The sequence below is a fragment of the Tachysurus fulvidraco genome, chromosome 5 (genome assembly GCF_022655615.1).
Source record: "Tachysurus fulvidraco isolate hzauxx_2018 chromosome 5, HZAU_PFXX_2.0, whole genome shotgun sequence".
NCBI classification, from domain to species: Eukaryota; Metazoa; Chordata; class Actinopteri; order Siluriformes; family Bagridae; genus Tachysurus; species Tachysurus fulvidraco.
In genome coordinates this window covers 29,435,391-29,456,389 of record NC_062522.1, presented here as the reverse complement: position 1 = coordinate 29,456,389, position 20,999 = coordinate 29,435,391, and the positions used below count along the sequence as shown (strand labels likewise).

General features: G+C 36.4%; 2 protein-coding genes across 8 annotated transcripts in view; one reads left to right on the top strand and one right to left on the bottom strand.

Annotated features, from left to right (window-relative positions):
* Positions 1 to 476: 476 nt before the first annotated feature.
* On the bottom strand, positions 477 to 12,277 carry LOC113634482 (transmembrane protease serine 6). Its single transcript, XM_027133475.2, has 18 exons — positions 11,998 to 12,277; positions 10,503 to 10,632; positions 10,205 to 10,347; positions 9,223 to 9,290; positions 8,947 to 9,134; positions 8,772 to 8,813; positions 8,208 to 8,412; positions 7,194 to 7,330; positions 6,943 to 7,055; positions 6,692 to 6,801; positions 4,925 to 5,067; positions 3,836 to 3,934; positions 3,483 to 3,596; positions 3,245 to 3,361; positions 2,932 to 3,100; positions 2,390 to 2,661; positions 1,737 to 1,873; positions 477 to 1,537 (listed from the first exon to the last, which is right to left on the bottom strand). Exons 1-18 carry the CDS (start codon positions 12,073 to 12,075, stop codon positions 1,376 to 1,378), a joined length of 2,427 nt encoding a protein of 808 aa, XP_026989276.1. The 5' UTR covers positions 12,076 to 12,277; the 3' UTR covers positions 477 to 1,375.
* Positions 12,278 to 14,755: 2,478 nt separating this feature from the next.
* The window catches only part of LOC113634485 (interleukin-2 receptor subunit beta), a 19,055-nt gene continuing 12,811 nt past the window's right edge, over positions 14,756 to 20,999 (top strand). Inside the window, exon 1 of one of the 7 annotated variants that reach the window (XM_027133480.2) lies at positions 14,756 to 14,954. In XM_027133480.2, coding sequence (XP_026989281.2) covers positions 14,945 to 14,954 — 10 coding nt within the window. In that variant the 5' untranslated portion in view covers positions 14,756 to 14,944. Of the gene's footprint in view, positions 14,955 to 18,201; positions 18,349 to 20,999 lie in introns of those variants that run through there. The other 6 variants (XM_047813900.1, XM_047813899.1, XM_047813897.1 and 3 more) reach the window with 6 other exon arrangements.

Below are 20,999 nucleotides of genomic sequence, written 5' to 3'. Positions count from 1 at the left end.
ATGCTTGAATGTGCTACAGCTTACTAAAGCCTTTGTGCTTTTTGTGTGTTTTTATTATTATTTTTTTTTTTTTTATTTGAATTGTTGAAATTACAGAATTAGGATTTTTTTTAAACTCCTACCATAACTTTCTATGAAAGCTGTATTCCAGTTTGAAGCAAGTGTATCTTCGAGAGACTACAGGGACATCACTATTTCCATTTTTTGTGTGACAACTGATGTTGCATGGGAGGAATAAAAAAAGAACTATCCAGAGCTAGACATGGCTAAGCTGACATTTATGATATTCACTCTGGCTCAAAATAAATAAATAAATAAATAAATAAATAAATAAATAAATAAATAAATAAATAAATAAATAAATAAATAAATAAATAAATAAATCTTCTACCAGCTGTTAGAAAAGATAAATGCAATGAAAAAAACAGTGAAAAACAATTTGGACTTTATTAGGAAATGAATGCAAATATAAAAAGAATGTGAATGGATAATAAATAAAAGTTAAAGAATATGCAATATTATAGACTTTTTTTTTTTTTAGTTTTTTTTGTCTGCAACTTTAAATTGTTTTAAAATTCATATATAAAAATATAGAATTTTTAAAAGAGATATTTAGAGATGCAATGGCCAAAAGGCTCATGCCAAAATATGTCCAGAATAATTCTGTGTGAAAATTGGACGTTTTCTTTCAGAATATACATGTGGGTTTGTTACACGTTGAACAAAACTGAAACACAGTGAAAGTTCCTCTGTAAAAGAGTTACCAGCCTTCCATACTGAGCTGCCCAAGGCTATAAATACTCCTCTATCTCTCCTATTTTAATGTTTCTTTCTTTTCCTCAATACAATATACGATACACTCTTTAGGTCTGATCTACCCTGCAAAAAAACAAATATCAAAGCACGTGAAAATATCTTGAAAATATGCAAATATGTCTTATTTATCTCATTTCTGTATAGCTTGTTTGTAGATCCATTTATGCAATATAAAGCTTTCAATTTATTTCTAGATGTTTTTATTTTTAATGCTTCAATTTTAAATAATATTTTTTTAAAAATATCTGCCAATAATACAATTTTTCAGGGTTGAAATGCACATTGTAAACAAATGTGTAAATAAATTCAATGTAATCTTGTAAAAGGAAATCAGATATAAATCTGACTATAAGCAAGATATTTTCACTTTTTTCAATGGAATAATAAACAATAATGAATCCTAATGTTAAAATTAGACCATCATTGTAGCATAGCAGTCCATCAACTTTACTGGAGCTCACATCTCTTCCTTCTCTAAACTTAAACCTACACACCTTTCTAGTCTAGGACTAGCTGACAACAGCTCCTGGCTGAGAATAGGATCGGTGTGTCCTGCATGTCAGGATGCGATGAGTTGTTTGATCCAGGAAGAGAGTTTGGTGATGCGAGTGTAAACACCATAATAATCAGCTCGTCCACAGCCACGGCCCCAGCTCACTACACCAGCCAAAAACCAGCGACTGGATGTCTCCTGACAAACCAGCGGCCCTCCAGAGTCGCCCTGTGGAGAGAGATGGAGTGCAAATATGAGCAACGCTGGATTGGTATATCTGTATATTAAAATACAGTGTATTTTTGTAATCTTTCAACAATTATTAGTGATACTTGGACTACTGTACATAGTGTGGAGTAAAAAGTTGAATGACTGAAAAAAAAGATAGAAGACAGAGGATGAGAGATAAAGAGAAAAGGCATCTTACTTGACATGCATCTTTTCCTCCACGCCGATAACCAGCACACAGCATTCTGGGAGTGATAATGTATCCGTAGGAACGGACACAAGCCTCCTCGCTGACCAGATGCACACCGACCTTCTGCAGAATGTCGCTAATGCCACCTGGGGGATTATATGTTAAATAATCATCGATGAATAATAAAGATTAAATAAATGATATACAATATAAAAAAAGGAGACATTAGACTAATTAAAAAGGTGTGTGGTACAAATTGTGTAGTGTGTATTTACCATAACCATAACCAACAATAACATATTACATATAAGACAAAGTATTGTTTCATTATAAAGTGGTGAACAAATGAATATGAAACATTTAATCAAATGAATCTCATATAAAATGAATCTCAGATCAAATGACTCAGTTCAAATGAATCTTAGCTTACATGAATCTCAGCTCAAATGAATCTCACATTCGAGTGAAATATCAAATGCATGTCAGATTCAAATAAACCTTGGTGTTAATTTTTTTATGGTAAAAGTGGAGTATATCAAAAAATCAATTAACATCTATTATTTAAGTTCAATTATCTCTAGATTTGTGTAAATTTTTTGATTTCTTCTACCAATTTCTCTATAATGTCAGTGTATACAGGTATACAGTACGCATGTCCTCACCTCCTTCTCTGAGTGCCCCCCAGCCTGTGACCCAGCAGAGCAGACCGGGCTCCAGCTGGTGTGTGGGTTCGGGCAGACAGGCGGGCAGTGCCAGTGTGCCTGCTGAGATGGGTCTCTCAAGCCTAAGCAGTGCCAGGTCGTAGTCGTGGATCTCATCATCGTAGTACTGATGCAGGTGGATGTGGGTCACACGAAGAGCTTCCTCAGTCTGAGTGGAGGTACGCAGACGCAGCTTACCTACATACACCGTCCATACGGAAGGCGAGTACAGACTAAGAGAGCAGAAGAAAGCATTTTTTATCTTAAACTTTGTTATCTTCATACCCAGTAAAATTGTCTCCTTGCATTGCCTTTAAGAACTGAGTGTGTGAGTATTGTGTAGTGACCTTTTATATACAGTAAGTACATACAAACTTAAATATCTTTAAGCGATAAACAGTAAGAAGCTGGCTGACAGTAAATATATTCTGTTTTGTCTTTCACTATATTTCTGATATTAACATTTTAGCATTAGTGTTCATCACACAGCATGCTTTAATCACCGATCATCGTTGAAGCAATGTGCAGCAGACACCACCCACTGAGGGGAGATTAACACCCCACCACAGATATGCTGTCCACTTATCTGCAAGCTGGCCTGCCATGGCCACTCCCCCTCTGTCGCATTGACTCCGCCCACCACTCGAGTACTGAACTGACGCAGACCGCAATCTGTAGGAATATTTTTAAATGTGTGTTTCTGTTTGGTGAGTACTATTGGGAAAATGCAGGAAGTTGTTGAAACATATCTAAACTGTATATATAGATTCTGGCTTTCTGTGAAAAATTGTGTGTGGTTTTTTTTTACAGTCTCACCACAATATTTCTCATCAGAACCATCAGGACAGTCGCTGATAAAATCACAAGCAGGGTTCTGCTTCTTCAAACAGGTGCCATCAGCGCACATGTAAGTCTTATCAGTACAAGGAACTCCTAGACAGACACACAAGTACATAGCAAGGTATAATATTCATCAGCGAGCTTTCTGTATTTGTGTTTTCCTAAATATTCATTTCATATTAAGTAGATATGGTGTGTGAATTGTACATCATACCAATTGTGCAGTTCACTTCATCACTCCCATCAGTGCAGTCCTGATGTTGGTCACACAACTTGTAGTAGTCTACACACTGACTGTCCCTGAGACAGCGGTATTGAGCAATACACACTGTCACACAAAAACGTACGTATACGTCATATTAATTCAAGACTATGAGCAGCAATATTGTTAAACCTAAAATACAATGAACCTTCTGCATTGAATACTAGTAATTTTAATAATTCTGCGTAGATTTCATCTGTGAAATTCTATTTTCTTAATCAGACACTTCATCCCCATAGCTAAAGTACAGACATTAACCGATTCTTTCTTATAGGGAACTTTTATCACAGTAATTGCATTCTTACCACAATTTCTCTCATCCAGACCATTAGGACAGTCTGAGATCCCATCACATGCAGACACACACAGACCATTGACACTGCACAGGAACTGACCAGGACAGGCTGAACACACACACACACACACACACACACACACACACACACACACACACACACACACACACACACACACACACACACACACACACACACACACACACTGTTACGTTCAATTACGTAATGTATAGGTTTTGGGATGTTGTTCTTCTCCCTTGTCTTTTTTTTCTCTCTCTTTCTCTCTGCTAAGCAGCGCTTCCAAATCATCTGCAGTTGAGGCCAATTAGCGGCAGCGTGGCTTACCTGCTATATGGCGTGCCGGGGAGATAAAAGAGGAGAGACACAGCGCACTAGAGAGACTTTCCTTATCCGCTATCCCAGCACCGTGGCTGTTGTGTCTGCTATTAAGCAATTGGTCATATGTAAACAAAGTGTTGATGTGTGAGTCCGCCTTTGTCAACCTGTGTAGGGAGTTGGGCGCCGATTTATTTGGGTTTACATACCCCTTCTATATTTTTCATCTGTTTTTCATTAGTCAGGGAGAGAGGTAAGAATATTGTCTTTAATTTTATTTTATTTTGGGCAGGGAAGTTATTTGGTTAATATTAAGTAAGTTTCTCTTTTGTTTGTTGTTTTTGGCGCTTGCTCTCTCCTGGCGTTTTGGGTTGTTTAGGCTTATTTATAGTTTGTATTCATTGGCTTTTGTTATGCCCTGGACAATAAACAAAAATATAAGAATATTTTTGGTGCGGTGTTCCTTCCAAGTATGGTGTTAAATAGAGTGAACCTCCTGAGAAGTACCAATTCAAAAAGTGAGACGGGCTGGGATAAAGGAAAAGGAAAGTTCTCATTTTATTTATTTTACTTGTTTACGTTCTCAATAACCCCTAGACAATTTGAGTTCGTAACACACACAAACAATACAATAACAATCAGATGTCGTGTGTGTGTGTGTGTGTGTGTGTGTGTGTGTGTGTGTGTGTGTGTGTGTGTGTGTGTGTGTGTGTGTGTGTGTGTGTGTGTGTGTGTGAAGGAGAGATTGCCAAGAGAACTAACGATCTGTTTGGTTGAAGATGCTGTAATGGACTTGGAGGCCAGGCCCTGTGAGTGACACTTCTGACGTCATGGAAACGGTGGTGGTGGAGGAGTGGAGGTAGAGTCGCTCAGCATACGGCTGCAGAGCCCTGGTACCACACATTCTGTACACACAACACATGTCACTTAAACATTACCAAATTTCACCCATTCATATACTGTAGACTTCCAACAAATTTAGGACACAATCACTGTTAAAAACATTTGTTGCATATATTGCCACACGGACATACAGGACACAAATACGTGCTTAAATGCAAGTTCATTCAACACTGGTAATTAGTACAGTGGACAATAGTTAAAATCAGAAACAAACAGCATTAGAGTTCAGACAGTGCAAGGGCAAAAGATGAACTGAGATAAACAGACAAATAATGCACAGGAACAAGCAACACGTGACGCTAATTAATGATCAGTCCTAAAGAGAAACTACAAAAGGAAGCAATGACCTATAAGGAAAGGACAGATTATGGTTTATCAATAGGGATAGAATCATTCATTCATTTTCTACCGCTTATCCTGTGCCTCTCAGGCATCATCGGGCATCAAGGCAGGATACACCCTGGACAGAGTGCCAACCCATCACAGGGCACACACACACTCTCATTCACTCACACAATCACACACTAGGGACAATTTTCCAGAGATGACAATCAACCTACCATGCATGTCTTTGGACCGGGGGAGGAAACCGGAGTACCCGGAGGAAACCCCCGAGGCACGGGGAGAACATGCAAACTCCACACACACAAGGCAGAGGCGGGAATCGAACCCAGACCCTGGAGGTGTGCCCCGGGATACAATCAGGTAAATGTTTTAATTCGATTCAAATTTATTTGTATAGCACTTTTAACAATGCAGCTTTACAGAACATAAGAAATATTGCAAAAAGTACAAAACGTTTAACATTATACGGATATACGAATATATATATACAAAGATTCAAGATTAATATTAGACTTGTTTTTAAATGTGTTTGTATTTATGCTCAATGAGCAAGCCTGAGGTGACTGGTGTGACTGTGGCAAGGAAAAACTCGCTTAGATGGAAGAACCATGAGAGGAACCCGTCTCAAAGGGGAACCTCATCCTCATTTGGGTGACACCGGAGGGTGTGATTATAAATGTCAGTGCTGAATCTACACCAGTTGACACACTGAAGTCTATACGCCACCTGTCCTTTCCTTATATGGTCATTGTTTCCTGTTCTAGTTACTAAATTGCCATGATAATAAATTAGAGCTATATGTTTGTTTCCATATAAGTAAAAGCAAGTATGATATGTCAAATGCAACTGAATAACAATTTTTTTTAATTTTTTAATTTTTTAGAATGTTCAAACTACAACACCGATGCAACCTTTGTACTTTTGTATAATTGGGAACAATGCTGGGACCTCTTTATGTAATTTGGAAAGAAACTAGGGCAGATTCTAATGGATGAAATAATAAACCAATGAATCTTTGATGGTTTATGCTCTAATTATTCAGGATACGAATAACTGATTTTGATTAATTGAAAATATAATTGTAAGCACGTTCCCAGTGACCTTGCGTGCATGAGTTGATAACCTACAAAATGAGATAAGCTCATGATGAATTTGACTTAATGCAGGATGTGAATTTTTTTTCTTTTTTTATTTATTTATTTATTTTTTATTTATTTATTTATTTTTTTTTTACAAAAATGTATTAAACACGTTCCTGATGTATTAAAGATTAAAGCTCACCTGCGGTTCTGAATGAGCCACTGGCCTTGTGTGCAGTTGTGATTGTAACTGGCTCGACTCAGCTCATAACCCTCAAACTCCAGGGTCAGTCCATAATTCGACGAGGGTATCTACACACAGAGATTTTGGATTTAATGGAATTTTTTTTTATTGAAAATACTGAGCATGAAAGTGTTTTCAATTTCCAACATTCACTCATTCATCTATCATCCAAGGTTCCTGAAAGCTAGGCTAAACACTTTGTGACTCACAGTGAACTGCCAGGTGCAGTTGGTATTAGGTGGATAGTAGCTGGGGTAGAACGGGGTCTGTAGGTTCCCCTGAACTCCTTCCATTCTTTCCAAGTTGATAACGTAGGAGCAATCTACAAAAAAAAAAGTCAATGGCCTTTTTTTTTCAGACCAAAATCTGATCTAGTTTAAAAATGGATAAACCAGATTCATCCAAATGGATGGATTATATCTGAACTATAAAATTTACATTAAATCATTAAACGACATACTCTTTTTGGGCCAGGCCTGAGCAGAGAGGGAGAACGGGTCTTTATAGTTGTATTGGCCCTGTTTCCACACCACTGTCATCCAATCAGCAGAGGATAAAACCTGCACCACCTGCTCATGCCTGCTACAGCCATATAGACTGAGATAAGAGGGGAGAATTGAAGGAAGGATGGGGGAAAAGAATGGGAAAAGAAGAATAGAATGAAGAAATGAGAGAAATATGTATTAGCAGGGATTTCTTTTAGCAAAGAATGAGGAGTCATATACTTAATAGAGAAAAGTAATACAAAAAAATAAAAGAAATGATGTCTGTAGAATTAATACAGTGTTGCATTAATTTTAAATGAGTGGATTACAAGTCAAAACAAGTTACTAGTTACTCTGTTATTTTATTCCAACAACATTGGAATAAAATAACAATGCTCTCATTTTACCCCAATAAAGAATCCACTTCACACACTGAACTTTATTTCTTTATTTTCAATTATATTCGGATTTCAACTCTGACATGCAACAGAGATTGAAAGTAAATTATTAATTAAAAACAGAAAGACCATGCTATTAGCGTAGATGCTAGTTATACAGATATTGTGTATTCGCTTATTCTAAGCTACTCAAACCTGTAACTTTAACATCAAAATGAACCTTGTGAAAATGAGACGTTGTTGCTTGAGATGGGGTAATGCATTTTTTTTTGGAATGCCTAAACCAGTAGCAGCACAATTGTGGACTCACTCGTATGACACACTGTTAGCTATGGCAATGGATAAAAGAGATCATTTGTATAGAAAGGATCACCTTGACGTGGTTCTCATCTAATTACTTACATTGATATCACTCCATTTTCTATATAACATACCCTACACAGCACCCCCTAATCACAGAGGAAACATGTAAACTCCATGCACACAGGAGCTGGGAATCATACCCTTGAGTGTTAATATGGTTCCTAATTCATTAGTTTATTAGTGTGTTGTTCATAAACACAAAACCATTTAAAAATGAATGAAACTCACGAGGTGATGAGTGAGGAGTCAGCAGGGGCAATCGAGTCATAGATAGCAAGCCGGTCTCGACACTCAGGTAGTAGCCACTCCACCCTCAGCTCTAACTGGGAGCCCTCAGGGGCTTTCAGGTGCCATAGACAGGACGAGCGCTGGGTATTCGGTCCCTTCAGAACAACAGGAATGCTGTCAGTCACCGACTGATACCGGTAGCAATCTGAGGCACAGAGGAAACAGAATAAGTATGGATCAAATCACAGAATCAAATCACTCCAATAAAGTTGAAGGGAATTGAAACAGAGAGATGGTTAGGGTAATTATGAAAGTAAATTAGAGAAGAGATACAGTATGTGGAAATGGAAACTCAAAAGGATAAAAATAGATTAAAAAAAAAAATGCTCATGGAAGCCAGCACCATAGCAGCATTACAGGCAGGTACACATAAATCCCCAGGCAGGCTTAAGTGGAAAAAAAACACAGAGAGAGTGTGGATATGTTCAAGCACTGCTCTTTGTTCATATTAGATCAGACATGCGTAAAAATAAAAGGCAGAAAATAAAATTGAAAATGTCATACCAAATGAGGCTTGCAAAAAATCTATAACTTTGGGCTGGGTTTCTGTAAAAGCAAAACAAATGAAAATCAACAAAACGTAACATTAAAAAACAATGTTTGACATATGAGTGGAAATAAAAAAAGCAGTGCTGCAATGAAGATTGTGGTGGAGTTTGCAGTGTTTTTACACTATTACCTGATAAGGAGAATGAGGACAGATGAAGCAGGTATCCCTCTGAATGAACCGTATCCTTATCACCTGTCTCTCTAAAGCTCTGCAGGATTCCCAGTAAGCTCTCATTGACTATCTGCATGGTGACCTTCCCAACATGACTCTCAGGGAGAGAAAGGATGAGCCAGAAGTGTGCTACGACACTGCCTTCACTGTGGAAACCGCATTTTACCGATGTCAAGAACGTGTTCATCAATGATAATGTGTTGAAAATTTAAGAAATGTGTAATTCATTCTTACCTAAAACCAAACACGGTCGCAGATTTGAAATAGCGTAACACATTTGAGGACTTCACAAGCTTCTCGAGCTGCAAGAATTAATGAGATATAATACTATTATATTTATTATTTACACATAGAATGTTGGACTATTGAGTAGAAATAAGCAAATAAGGCTAATCCCAAATAGTTGGTGGACACTCTGTAGAATCTTCATAATATTGAACTATAAATGGATTAAAAATTGTTTAATAAGACACTTGACGTTATTGGAAAAATAATCAGTGACTGGCCACATAACACCACCAGATATTGGATTTTATTTTAACAGCATGACCTGTAATGTTTTATTCTGTCTTAATTGTGAGGATCAATGGAATATCAATTTCAAACCTTAGATTTTCCACCAATGGGATACAAATCATCTTATATCTTTAGCACATTTGGATGTTGCAATCTGTTGCAACTTAATGATGAATAAACAAAATAAATAAATAAATGGAAGAAAAAGAAAAAGAAAAAATACCAGGCAGCTATAATTTTAATTAGAAACATAAATAAACATGTAAACTAATTGATCAAAGACAAGGAGAACCAAAAATGCTTAATCGGGTCAAGGATGGAAGTAAAACTGTTGGTTTTTGCTACAGAAGTAATGATCAGTGATCACTGACCATCGACCGTTCCTGGAGATCTATCTTCTTTCTAGGATACAGGACCTTCTTGTTCAGTTCTAATGAAAAAGGGTTGGAACTGAAAGCTGTAGTAATGTCTTAGATTCAGCTATGAAAGTCATATGTGGTGTGAAGAGGATGTTGTAGCTCAGTGGTTAAGGTGTTCGACTACTGATCGGAAGGTCATGAGTTTGAATCCCAGGTCCACCAATCTGCCACCTGAGCAAGGCCCTTAACCCTCAATTGCTCAGTTGTAAATTGAAATAAATTTAAATCTGGATAAGGGTGTCTGCTAAATACTGTAAATAAAAGTTGAAATAGTTTCTGACCATGGCCTCCACGCTGCGCGCTTCCTCCCGGAACGCTCGACTGGTGTGGGAAGAGAGAGCGGTGGAAAAGTTCCTGTTCAGGATAGAGATCTGGCCTATATACTGCTGCTCCACCTGTACTTCTAAGACCCAAACTCTGTACTCTAAACAGAAAGGAAAGGAGGAACATCTTTATAGCAAAAATTTATGAATTTAATTAAACTTTGTTAAAATATGTTAGTGTGTAAAACCGGCTGAATTCCATTTATTAGTCCATTGATCTAGTAAAATAATGTAGTGCTTTATTTTCCACCTATACCTAAAAAATACCAGGCCAGGGCTGAACCTCCAGCCAGGATCAGAAGAATGAAGATGACGATCAGGGCAATAGCTCGCCGTGAGGCCACCTTATACGTCAATGTTGGCATCAGCATGTTATCAGAGCCTACCTGTAAATAGTTGAGTAACATATTACAGCACAGATCTGGCCTAGTTTTTTATACAAAGATAAAAAAAAATAGTAATAAAAAGTTCACCACAACCAAATAAACCAAAAGGATCATCAACCTTTTGAACAGCTTCAAGTTAACATGTCTGAAACAGCTATGATTTGAATTAAGTTTTTTAGTTCAGTTTAGCCTACTAAAACATTTACAAACAACTTTAACGCCTTTTGGAGACATTTGGGGAGAAGTGATGAGAGCCATGCAAGCTTTAGTGTTTTGGGAATTTTGCTCCACCTACTATTTGAGTCAGTTTAGTAATTGTATTCTTTAACAGTGGTATGGATTATATGCACAAAAATTCAGAAATCTATCTATCTATCTATCTATCTATCTATCTATCTATCTATCTATCTATCTATCTATCTATCTATCTATCTATCTATCTATCTATCTATCTATCTATCTATCTAAAACTTTCATATTACACACAACTTTGAGGCCTTTTGAAGAGATTTAAAGAGAAGTGAGGAGAGCCAATCAGAACGCAACCTGTTTATTGGCTCCACCCATAAATATGTTACAATACTGAAATATTTCAGTCATTGTATGCTTTGCTAGTCGTGGTGTTTACAGTATATGCACAGAAAAGCACACAAAAGATGCATCTGCTTGGGAACTGCAACGTGAATAATACAAGGATTGTTCTCATAAATCACAACCACAGTGACAGTGATGATGACAGTGAAAATGACAGTTTTGTTTAGTTTTGTAGTGTTCACAGGTGGCATTTTACAGGAAACCAAAATAACCAAAATCTGAGATTTAAACTCTATTTCAAAATACTGAATCTGAGTAATCAAACTCTTCAAGATAAAGTAGACTGAGGTATAAGGATGAATTCCATGTTTATGTAAAGATGAGAATGCTGTGTGTGTCAAAGCCTGTTCCTAAAAAAAATATTTCACAGCTTCATCAAGCATTCTAAAGGATTATTATCAGGCGTGATAGATTAGAGTAATAGATTAGAGTCTATAGCCACACATAGGGACAAAACACTGGATTGCCATTTTAGAAGTAGTTTCAACCTGTCACTCACTTTCAACTTAGTGACATAATATGAATATCCTGATTCATCAATATGGATCACATCAAAACACATGGATCATCACAATCACAGGAGATGATTTCTTGAGAGCTTTTATTCGTGTGATTTTATTTTATGTCATTCAGAAGCTACAATATCAGGCTGCTAAAATATTACAGTTACTTACTGTATCTCTCAGGTGTCTGTGCTAAAAACTGACTTTAAATACATTTTAAACCCCATTATGCATATATTTTAATACTGGTACTGTATAAAGCGCTTACTTGCAAGACAGGACAAGCCACATTTCCATTTCCATACTCCACACAGTACACCGAGTTCTCTGTATTCTTGTGCTCCATAATACAGTACTACAGGACCGATACGTCTGCTTGATGCATCTCTAAACTAAAAAAAACAACAATAGTCACTCAATCCTTTCCAACAAGTGTGTTGCTGTGAAATAAAAAAAAAAAAAAAAAAAGACATCACTCCAGATATCACTCCAATTCCCCATGCTTCAGTGCCACCTGCGCCCAGACATTTGAGCAGGCCTAATGACCTCAGAGCACCAGAAAAGCAGCTCCGGTTTCCCTTTTATTTACAAATCCAAAGTTTGCCATGAATCAATATCCTCTTGTTGCTTTTAAACTGTGCTCTGGTGGTGGATTTGTCCCTGTCCCTGTTTTGCATTTGATCTAAATACTGGACAAAAATACTAACAGCAATCACACAGCAAAAACACTAACAAATCTGAATGAGTGTTAATGCAGAGAGTGTTAAATACATGGTACATGGACACAGTAGCTAGGAAACGTATTCTCTGCAGCCTATAGGGACCTTCGTTTATACCCTAGGCTGCTAGTGCCTAAGCAGTCATAGTGATATGATGTGTTGTGGTTGGATAATGAAGCCAATTATTTGACATTTTGCTAGCACAAACGTATAAATTGTTGTTATCCATAAATATGATATGATATTTAATATTTGAAATATAATTGATAAAATACAATTTATTATTTAGTTAATACATTTCTATATAATTTAGAAAATCACTAGCTTCCTGTTTGCTGGTTAGTTTTTACCCTATATTTGTTCTTCTCTTCTTCTCTCTTTCTTTACAGTTTTTCCAAGTTCTTCTATTTAGAAGGTTTTTTCTTCAATTTTTTTCATTTATGAGACCATGGACAGAACAATCATGTCACTGCAGTTGTATTTCACTGAGATTTAAACAAAAATTAAACAAGCATTACTTTGCTATTTAAATAAATTCATAGGTTTTTTTTTTTTATTTTTATTTTTCATGTCTTGTTGGTTTGATATATTTTATACAAACAAATTGGAATTTTGTGCACTTAGTGGTTAGTAGTCATTTTCATGCCTTGCTGCGTGTGTGTGTGTGTGTGTGTGTGTGTGTGTGTGTGTGTGTGTGTGTGTGTGTGTGTGTGTGTGTGTGTGTGTGTGTGTGTGTGTGTGTGTGTGTGTGAGAGAGAGATTATTTGTCCATTTTTGTCTTGTGAATGATTCATATTTATTCAAATATATGCATTCTAAACACATTTTACTCATTTGTTCTATAACTAGTAAACAGTACATGTACATTTTAAGTATTTACATTTATAAGTGTGTCTCTGGCACCATCTGTGGATACACTTGAAATAAGCTAAGCTTTTTCTGTGAGAATATTTTCCCACAGTTGTCTCTGATGATTACCATCAACTCTGTGGTTTAATGCTGACTGAAAGCTTCACTCATTATACAGCATTCACGTATATCTATAGATATATAGAAATGTTCCGTTATGTTTCAAAATATTAATCAATATACCTCCAACATTTACAACAGGATGTTGAAAGTATGGATTACTGAAAAACATGATATATAGAGTGTGAGAAAGAATTATTTGGTCGACCACAGTGTCATGTGACTACCAGGTTCATGTGTTGATCTCTTTGAATTAGGGCAACCACAAACTCTCATTATTGTGCTGTGGAAAATGACTGTGTTGCATTGCATTAACTCTGCTGGCTGTATATATCCATGATCAGAATCAGATTGATTGGCCAAGTGTGTTGACACACACAAGAAATTCAGTTCCAGCAGTTTGTGACTCTCAAAAGTACAGACATAAATAACACAATACTATACAAACTATACAAGAAAACAATGCAGACGGTGAGATACAATATAGACAGTATGAGTATAAAATATGAATTTAGAATGAATAAAATATATAAAATATGAATATAGAATATGACTGATCAGTTATGTACATAAAGTGTGGATATTCAATTGTGCAATATTATGCTTTTGTACAATATACAGCAGCAGTAGTGTGTAATATACAGATGATGTGATGACTGACAGTCCTGATAATGCAGTACTTATAGGTAAGAAGCAGTGAATATGATTATGGTGAGTTGTTGATCAGGGTGATTGTCTGGGGAAAGAAACTGTTCATGTGTCCCGCCTGCCAGAAGGGAGGATCTGAAAGAGGTTGTGTCCAGGGTGCGAGGGGTCAGTAGTGATTTTTCCTGCCCGGTTTCTGGTTCTTGTGTCGTACAATGCTCTTGGAAAGGTGTTTAGTATGAATTGTACAGCTTTACAGACATTGTGGTATGCCCTTGTGATCAAATGATAAATAAACTAAATGATAATAATAAAATGATTTTCTTCTGATGATGTATGCCAGAGGATTGACATGAAGTTTCATGTGTGCCATCTAGTGGTTGGTGAAAATAAAACGACTTTCAATTCATAGCAGAAATATATATATATAGGTAGAAATGACAGATCTGTAGAGTTTGTGGTAAATGTGAAAGAGTAGTAATGACTTGATGAACATGATTTCTCAGGGGTTTCTTTGCATGGTGGGGATCTAGCTTTTTTCCCTGGTTAGTACACAGTACATTTGATTGAATGGTTTACCTAAGCAACAATTTACACTGCTAGATTGCATGTGTTAGGGATTACTCACATCCTCATCGTCTTTCTTTCTGTTCCTTACTCCTATCCAAATTAGAACTAAGTTTCTCTTTCCTCAAACTTTCCCCAAACAAATCACATGCAAGTTCACTGTGCGTAGAGAAATTACCTTATGAGAAGGCTTTTTCATGTTCCCTATAGCAGAATGCCCAGGATTACGAACGAAAATACAAAAAGAGTCACTTCAACAATGGATTTTTTAGTACATCACTGCATATTTGGACTATTTGGATTTGGAAAGAGGACATGACTACAGGTTAGTGAATTTTGAAATTTGAATGTTGAATGTCAGGTTATTTGAAGGAAAAAGATTTTTTTTTACTTTACAATGAAACAATTGAACTAAAAAGCAGTAAGGAAAAGCTCAACTTATTATTAAATGTAACTTCATAAAGTTCAGAAAATCTCCACATGAGGCTGGTTGAGAAGCTTCTAAGAAAGTGCAAATCTTAATATCAGGAATATTATTAAGAATTGAAAAATCTAAAATCAAATTGTATTTAATCTGACACTTATTAGCCACAGCATAATTCAATATCTCTTCATTCGCAGTGTAAATATCATTATTAATTCAAGAAATATACAAAAAAAAAAAAAAACCATTTCATTGCTTTACAATTTCATTTATATGGATTATAAAACAATATTAATAATATTATGTCAGCGTTTAAGGAGAAAAATGCTACACCAAGTGAGTTCTTTAAAAAATGAGCAAAAATTGAAATCTTTGTAGCTTACATAGAGCTATGGTCCAAAACATTACTTGTATGTGTGTTGAAAGGAAGTCGGGGGCATGAAGGTGTGACAAAGGAAAAACAGATATAGAGTCAGAGGTAAATGTGAAGGTGATGATAACTCAAATAAACAACAGTGCTGTAGTTTCTAAAATCAGCTATCAGGCTCATGTTAGCATGACCAATAGCTATAAGTGATATTTGTCATGGCTTAAGTGTAGCTCCTGAATACAATAGTTTTATTGCTGATACCACTGAAACAAGTCCAGTTTTTTTCTCTAGTCTTTGGTGCATATAGAAAAGATATGGACTTATTTGTTCTTCCTTGCTTTATTAGGTTATATAGAAAAAAGGTAACTGTTTAGACCACCTGGAAAGCATTGCATTAAGATACAGATCTGGGGAAGTGAACTGAAATATTTCTGAAACTTTAAGGTGGCTGTAGAAATACAACCAAGGCAAAGAACCTCAAGCTCAGCTCAATACAATGTCAATGTAGAGTACAGACCAAAAGTTTGGACACAGATTCTCATTCAAAGAGTTTTCTTTATTTTCATGACTATGAAAATTGTAGATTCACACTGAAGGCATCAAAACTATGAATTAACACGTGTGGAATTATATACGTACATAACAAAAAAGTGTGAAACGACTGAAAATATGTCATATTCTAGGTTCTTTAAAGTAGCCACCTTTTGCTTTGATTACTGCTTTGTACACTCTTGCCAATCTCTTGATGAGCTTCAAGAGGTCGTCACATGAAATGGTCTTCCAACAGTCTTGAAGGAGTTCCCAGAGATGCTTAGCACTTGTTGGCCCTTTTGCCTTCACTCTGTGGTCCAGCTCACCCCAAACCATCTCGATCGGGTTCAGGTCCGGTGACTGTGGAGGCCAGGTCATCTGGTGCAGCACCCCATCACTCTCCTTCATGGTCAAATAGCCCTTACACAGCCTGGAGGTGTGTTTGGGGTCATTGTCCTGTTGAAAAGGTGGTGTGTCCAAACTTTTGGAAGGTGTGTCCAAACTTTTGGTCTGTACTGTATGTCACACATTTATCCTCTGTGATTTCATATATTTCGTTCAGGCAAAAACTGAAATGTTTCCTCAATAATCGTTAATAATATGTTTTTACAGCTTCCAATGCCTGTGCTATACAATACTGAATCTGGAGACTTCTTCCTCAAATGTTAAGCCCTTTTTTAACCCGTACACTGTTAATTTAGCAAACATTTTCAATCGGTCATTGTTCTGGGTCCTTAGGGGTCATTGTCCTGTTGAAAAGGTGGTGTGTCGAAACTTTTGGAAGGTGTGTCCAAACTTTTGTTCTGTACTGTATGTATGGGGAAGGCAGAATCTATTACAACAACATCTGCAAAATGCATCAGTGAAGTTTTGTTGCAGAATAGATAACTTGAACAATTCTGTCTCACAGTGACACATGGTTGAGGAAGTATCATGTTATGCGGGTGTTATTCAGAAGCAGGGATTGGGTTATAGAAGAAATGATGAAGCAATCAATGTACAGAGACATTCTGGAAGAAAACATTAGGGCAAAGGTTCACAGTCCAGTATGACCATGACTTTAAACACACAACAAAGTCAATCCAGTGCAATGTGTCAGAGCAATTCTATGACCATAACTCTGACAATAGTCATACAGCATGGTGATGTTTTCCATCCATCCCGATTAAACACTAATGGGTTTCTGACCTATTTTAGAGGGAAACATCCAATGTATATTTTGTGTGATGTTAATATCATATCACAGCCTCAGGGTGACTGGTTATCTCCCATGTCCCAGTACAATGAGCAGGTGTTTAGCTCATTTATTGTGTGATTTCAAAAACAGTGGATAATTATAATGACAATTACATATTTAGTCAGGAAGCTTGCTGTGCAACAATAGGTTCACTTTTAGCTAATTTTTTTTTACTAGATTATTAAATAAAACTGTGTAAACAAATAACAGCTTTGTCAGGTTAGTCTTTGATTACAAAATGACCGTGAATTAAAATTAAAAATCATGCAATACTTGATAGTAATACCTGATACTTAATACCTGAACCAGAGGGAGTAGTGATAAAAAAAATGCTTGAGGAATCAATAAGGATTTAGGATTTATAGAGAATAAAGCTTTGTAGAGGTTTGCAGTGTATTAAAAATGCAAAGCCATATTATCTCACATAATACAAAAAGAAGTTGAGCTTTAGATCTTTCCTGAAAGGTTGGAGATATGAGGCATCAACGAGAGATAAGAAGCTGATTCCACCACTGATGAGCTGGGGTATGCTTTACGTGAATGCTTATATCACAGAGAAGTATGTCAATCAAGCTGCGGTTAAAGACCTGATCTGGTGTGTGGGTATGAGTTTCTGGATCAAGATGTGTAGATGATGTGCTGACTGGCTGCCGTTGATGTGAAATGAGTCACAGAACAGAGTTTTAGGATGTTATAAACCAGGTGAGAAGTAGTGTTCTGAATGCTTGGCAGGAGATAGAGGTTCTGGAGTCAGGAACAGATTTATTTATGTAATGGAAAGTCTCTTGTGAATTGCATGCAAATTGTTACACCTTTTCTTTTAGCCATTTCACTTCTCTAAACAATATTTAAATACCCTTATATTTAAATATATGAAAATGGCAATTCTATTTTGGAAATATGCAAAGTAAAAAAAGAAAATTTAGTAATGGAAAATCTCCATTATTACGTGGGGATTTTGTTGCTGTTCATTGAATCGGGGAAGTGACTCCATCAGGTAGGCCGCCCAAACGTCATCCGGTTTCCACAGAACGAGAAGTGAAGCATGGTTTCAAGAAAAAAAAAAACTTGTTCAAAGAAACCAGAGCGTTTTATCTCAGAAAGTCAGTGACAGGCCTTTGTTGTGGTTATTCCTTTTTTTGGTTTAGTGCCGTCAGGTAAGACATCAGAGTAAATGTCATCTAATTGATTGAACTGAAATGTTTTGTTAATAATTTTGTTAATATTTTTTTTCTAATGGATGGATATTTTGCTGTTTTTTCTTATTAGCTGATATCTTGTGTGTTTTTGGGTTCTTGTGTGTGTGTTAGTTAGGTGAGTAGATTAATGACTAATAACAGAGAAGTGTAGCGGAAAAGGCACTGCAGTAGAGTAGGAGAGAGAGAGAGAGAGAGAGGGAGAGAGTGTGTGTGTGTGTGTGTGTGTGTGTGTGTGTGTGTGTGTGTGTGTGTGTGTGTGTGTGTGTGTGTGTGTGTGTGTGTGTGTGTGTGTGTGTGTGTGTGTGTGTGTGTGTGCTCTTGTGGTTTCTGTAGTTTGATGCTTTTAGATAAATAGACCAGCAGATCTGGAGCATTTAGTATTTATGGCACATATGGGGTCTAAACTCCAGTACAAGTTTTACAACCAAGCAGGAACACCAAAAAGAAAAAAGAAGTTGACACAGACAAACTCTAACAGGATAAATATCTGAAAAGTATGTACAAAAAAGCAAGTAAAATTTCACAACGATTCAACTGGGGATTGTACTGATTATAAACACATGGTTGTGCTTAAAAGACAGAGTCATGTTATAGATCATATGATTGGGTTTTGATTGGTGCTTTCGTGTTTGACTAAAGTTTTTGGTTAACAGAGAAATGGGAACTGAGCAATAGAATTTTTATACATTTGCAGAATTTGGCAGACACCCTTATCCATAGCGGCTTATGTTTATTTCATTTACACAGCTGAGCACTTAAGGGTTGAGGGCCATGCCCAGGGCCCAGGAGAGGCAGCATGGTGTACCTGGGATTTAAACTCATGACATTCTTTGCAGCAGTCCAACACCTTAACCTACTACATATATATATAGTACAGACCAAAAGTTTGGACACAGATTCTCATTCAAAGAGTTTTCTTTATTTTCATGACTATGAAAATTGTAGATTCACACTGAAGGCATCAAAACTATGAATTAACACGTGTGGAATTATATACGTACATAACAAAAAAGTGTGAAACGACTGAAAATATGTCATATTCTAGGTTCTTTAAAGTAGCCACCTTTTGCTTTGATTACTGCTTTGCACACTCTTGGCATTCTCTTGATGAGCTTCAAGAGGTCGTCACATGAAATGGTCTTCCAACAGTCTTGAAGGAGTTCCCAGAGATGCTTAGCACTTGTTGGCTTTTTTGCCTTCACTCTGAGGTCCAGCTCACCCCAAACCATCTCGATTGGGTTCAGGTCCGGTGACTGTGGAGGCCAGGTCATCTGGCGCAGCACCCCATCACTCTCCTTCATGGTCAAATAGCCCTTACACAGCCTGAAGGTGTGTTTGGGGTCATTGTCCTGTTGAAAAGATGGTGTGTCCAAACTTTTGGAAGGTGTGTCCAATGGGTCAGAATACTGTTGGAAAACCTTACACAGAATTTTAATGGGTGAAGTTACACCTTCAAATTGAGGCATCTCAGAGAGCAGAAATGGGTTTGATATCAATATTTGCTTTGAAGCATTTCTATAAATAGAAACTAACCATTTGGAGTTTCTATTGACCTATTCTATGAATATATTGCCCCTAGTAGTCTCGGTAAAAACAGAAATAAAACATTTGCTTGTTATTCATCTTAGATTATTTGAAGAGTACTCCAGACATGTCTCTGTGAATTAGTTTTTGCAACATGAGAGCAAGTTAATATAAATGTAAAAAAATTCATTTTCAAATTTGGTTTGAGCCAATTAGAGCCCAAATTACTGTCAGAACAGCTTTCATAGAAAATGTCTGCTGTTATAGAAAATGAATCACCTTATTATCAATCATATTTGAGAAATTAAGCAGAAATTAAGACCTCAGCACTGATTTTACACAAAATTCTGCATTGTTTGTAAGTTGCTTTAAACAAAATCACCTCTTTATAAACTGGTGCTTTCCATTAGGTCGTTTCACTTCTCAGTCAAAAAAACAACAACAGATCTCATGCTTCTGTTGTCACGATGAATGTTATAACTAGAAAAACATACAAAACCCAACGTTTTTACATCTTTTATCAATCATGCTGTCGGAATGGTGGCGCCATTCTATCCACTGAAACTCTGGAATACTCACAATACTCAGAAAAGTATACCATCATACGAATGTAAACACTGTCATATGAGTATTCATAAAAGTATAATAATAAAATACATATTATTAGCATCACCAGAATTTAATTAGTACTTAAACATTATAATATGACAGTTATTTATATGCAAAGACATTACATCAAATAAATCTTGACAATCTTGTCACAATGTTAAATCATATTTCAACATCATATATGTAATGTACTTCTTGTGTCTTTAACAGGACATTACATAATGCACCTTACTCTTGCTACCCTTAACTAAGTCCTTGAATGCACAACTTCCAAGAATATTTCAATGATAAGTCTTAAAGTGTTATGAAACATTCTTTTGCATTTATATCAGTAGATTTGACTAGAATTAGTACTACTGGGATGAAAAGGAACGGAAAGTCAGATAAAAGATACAGTCATTCCACCAATCTGATAACTAATATCTTTTCTCACTCTAAGATAATAATCAGCCTTTTCAAACTTTTTCTTAAAGATG

What these genes read in the sequence shown, in the direction of transcription:
- LOC113634482 (XM_027133475.2), bottom strand. Translation starts at nt 12,075, where the DNA reads ATGGAGCACAAGAATACAGAGAACTCGGTGTACTGTGTGGAGTATGGA. An exon ending in GCGACCGTGTTTGGTTTTAG is followed by an intron (nt 9,135 to 9,222) that starts GTAAGAATGAAT and finishes CGGTTTCCACAG; the next exon opens with TGAAGGCAGTGTCGTAGCAC. An exon ending in GACTCCTCACTCATCACCTC is followed by an intron (nt 7,331 to 8,207) that starts GTGAGTTTCATT and finishes CTCTTATCTCAG; the next exon opens with TCTATATGGCTGTAGCAGGC.